Genomic DNA, 3,565 nt, shown 5'->3' with positions numbered 1-3,565 from the left:
CGGCAGGAGGTCCTATTCCTTAGGGGTACTTTGGATAGGGCTAACCTCGAGTGGCAGCTGTTGAGTGTATCCCAGTTACTACATCACTCGGGTGTAAGGACGCCTGTAGCTATGCAGATTCATACAGTCCGGACGGTCTGTCTAGTAATATATATTTCGTATGATGTTATATATTGAACTATGTGCTTGCGTGCCTTGAAATGTTTATTTTATATGTTGATGTATAAATTAAATTACATAAGCTTACCCTTCGTTTTCCTTGTGTTGTCTCTCGTCCTTGTACGTTCGTCTTGTCTTTGCAATGATCATCCGTGGGGATGTGAGCAGATGGAGGTGCGTCACTTGAAGAAATGCTGGAAGAAGAAAATTTGGAAGATGCGAATCTGGTAGAAGTGGAAGTTAAAGCCGAGCCTTAGAGCGCTCGTTAAGCTTTTAGTTGATAGTCGTTCAGTTTTGATAATTGAACGTTCGGTTAATGTTTTGTAAAACCGTTCGTTCTGAATTTTCAATATATTTGTGTTATGTATTTTAGTTCTGTACTTTAAGCCGTTCGGCTTTTGAACTTAAAATTTTACTGTAAAGACTGCATGGTTTTACTGTTAAATGTAATTAATTCTAATTTATGGTTATTACTGTATTTTGGGATGTTACATTAGTGGTATCAGAGCAGTTTTGTTCTATTAAAGGACAGTTGATGGAGATTTTAGGGGCAACCAGGCACACTCCAGGGGCATCCTCTTCAAACGCTACCCAACCTGCTGCTGAGTGGAGCATGGAAAGTTTCCTCCAACACCATCCAACTAAATTCAGTGGAAAGGGCCTCCCTGATGAGGCAGATCAATGGCTAAGAGACATGGAGAGAATCTTCAACGCCAAGAGATGCCCAGATGAGAACAGGTTGGCGTTCACAGAATATCTATTGATTGGGGAAGCGAGCCACTGGTGGGCTAGCTCGAGGGCTATTTTGGCAGACGTCCAAAACCCCATCACATGGGAAGTATTCCGGAATAAGTTTTATTAAGAATACTTCCCTGACAGGGTTCGTTTTGCCAAGGAAGTGGAGTTTCTGCAACTAGTTCAAGGTGGGATGTTAGTTTCTGAATACACCAACAAGTTCAAGCACCTTGTCCGTTTCAATACGATGGCCACCAGTGAAGAGTGGTAGTGCAGGAAGTTTGAGAATGGACTGCGGAGTGATCTGAAGGTTTTGATTTCCAGTTTGTGCATCCAGTCGTTTCCTGCTATGATTGAGAGAGCCAAGGTATTGGAGAAGAATATGGCAGAAGCGGAACGACACAAGAAGCAACAACAGGCAGCTAGGGGGCCAATTGTATCAAGAGGTAACGTTAATCAGAGGAGAACCCCTTACGCTCGTCCCAATCAGCCATCTAGCGCGAGTGGGTCTCAAGCCTTGATTCCTGCCGGACAGTCTGGCCAGCACGGAAACGTTACTTGTTTCCGGTGTGGAGGGCCACACTATCGTTCTTCATGTCCTCAGCTGGTGGGAGGAAAACACTGCAACCGTTGTGGAAGGAATGGGCACTTGGATAACGAGTGCAACATGGGTGGACGTGCAGTGATGAGGCCACCAAACGCTGGAAGGAACCAACCGAGAGGTGGCAGAGCTCAAGCAGTAGGGCGAGTGTATGCTATAACTGGAGCGGAAGCAGCAAGCTCAGGTAATCTTATCACTGGTGAATGCTTGCTGTATGGAATATCCTGTTGTGTGCTATTTGATTCTGGGGCGACTCACTCCTTCATCTCGAAGGCGTGTGTTGAAAAATTGGGAATCACTGAGAGGGAGATGCAGTTCGACTTGGTGGTGTCAACCCCAGCGGCTGGAGAGATTAGGACGTCTACTGTATGCGTTAGATGTCCTATTGTGGTTGAAGGGTGTAGTTATAAGGTGAACTTAATCTGTTTACCTTTGAAGGAGTTGGAAGTGATTCTAGGAATGGATTGGTTGGCTACCAATCACATTCTTATAGATTGTGGTAGGAAGGAATTAATTTTTCCTAGTGAAGAAGAAGAAGAATTATCAGTGACGCTCGGCCAACTAAAAGAAGATATTATGGAGGGCGCCAGCTGTTTTCTCATAATGACGCACGAAGACAGGGAAGTTGGGAATGTGAATTTTGAACGATCGTCCAAGGACAAGTACAATGAAGGACGATCGGTTGTGGACGAATTTCCGGACGTCTTTCCGGAAGAAATACCTGGGCTTCCCCCTCCTCACGAAGTTGAATTCACCATTGATTTGGTGACGACGGCAGCTCCTATCTCTGTTTAGCCTTATCGGATGTCGCTTGCGGAGTTAGCTGAACTCAAGGAGCAGATTGAAGAGTTGATGGAAAAAAAGTTCATTAGGCCGAGCGTATCACCTTGGGGAGCGCCTGTACTCTTGGTGAAGAAGAAAGATGGCAGCTCGCGGTTGTGTATAGATTACAGGCAATTAAACAAGCTGACCATCAAGAACAAGTACCCGTTGCCAAGGATAGATGATTTGTTGGATCAACTGCATGGGGCCGCAGTATTCTCGAAAATTGATTTGAGATGTGGATATCATCAAATCATAGTTAAGGAGGAAGACATCTAGAAGACAGCGTTCAGATCTCGCTATGGACATTATGAGTACGTGGTGATGCCATTCGGAGTAACGAACCCTCCAGCAGTATTCATGGAATATATGAATCGCATTTTCAAGCCGTACTTGGACAAGTTTGTGGTCGTCTTCATAGATGATATTCTCATCTACTCCAAGACCCAGGACGAACATGAAGAACACTTGAGAATTATACTTGGCGTACTGAGGGAGAAGGAGTTGTACGCCAAATTGTCAAAATGTGAGTTCTGGATGAAGGAAGTTCAGTTTTTGGGGCACATGGTGTCGGCTGGAGGTATCTCGATAGATCCAGCTAAGGTACGAGCGGTGTTGGAGTGGGAGAGTCCCCGTTCGGTCACTGAGGTTCGTAGCTTTGTGGGGCTGGCGGGCTACTACAGACGTTTTATTGAAGGATTTGCTAAGATAGTGGCTCCGCTAACTCAGTTGACCCGTAAGGATCAGCCGTTCGCATGGACCGATCGGTGTGAAGAGAGCTTCCAAGAATTGAAAAGAAAGTTAACGAGCGCCCCAGTGTTGGTCATTCCTGACACGGCCAAACCTTTCGAAGTGTATTGTGATGCGTCTCACCAAGGTTTGGGTTGTGTACTGATGCAAGAGAAGCGAGTGGTAGCGTACGCATCCCGCCAATTGAAAATTCACGAGAGGAACTACCCAACGCACGACCTGGAGTTGGCAGCGGTCATTTTCGCATTGAAGATTTGGAGACATTTCTTGTACGGGTCCACATTCCAAGTCTTCAGTGATCAGAAGAGCCTCAAATACCTATTTGATCAGAAGGAGTTGAACATGAGGCAGAGGCGTTGGCTGGAGTTCTTAAAGGATTACGACTTTGAACTGCTTTATCATCCGGGAAAGGCTAATGTAGTGGCGGACGCCCTAAGCAGGAAAGCAGTTCATGTCTCGGTTATGATGGTGAAAGAACTCAGTCTAGTGGAGAGCTTT

The 3,565-nt window shown here is 45.6% G+C and overlaps 1 protein-coding gene across 1 annotated transcript; it reads left to right on the top strand.

The window, feature by feature from the left end:
* Window positions 1–1,243: 1,243 nt before the first annotated feature.
* Window positions 1,244–2,290, top strand: LOC128194652 (uncharacterized). The gene has a single exon (XM_052870207.1). It carries the CDS (start codon window positions 1,244–1,246, stop codon window positions 2,288–2,290), a length of 1,047 nt encoding a protein of 348 aa, XP_052726167.1.
* The last annotated feature ends 1,275 nt before the right edge of the window (window positions 2,291–3,565 follow it).

Source organism: Vigna angularis, chromosome 11, assembly GCF_016808095.1.
Source record: "Vigna angularis cultivar LongXiaoDou No.4 chromosome 11, ASM1680809v1, whole genome shotgun sequence".
In the NCBI taxonomy this organism is placed as follows: domain Eukaryota; kingdom Viridiplantae; phylum Streptophyta; class Magnoliopsida; order Fabales; family Fabaceae; genus Vigna; species Vigna angularis.
The sequence above is the reverse complement of the archived record's forward strand: the minus strand, read 5'-3'. Positions and strand labels throughout refer to the sequence as shown.

Bases quoted from the DNA above. Each gene is read 5' to 3' on its own strand.
- LOC128194652 (XM_052870207.1), top strand. From the start codon at position 1,244: ATGATTGAGAGAGCCAAGGTATTGGAGAAGAATATGGCAGAAGCGGAA.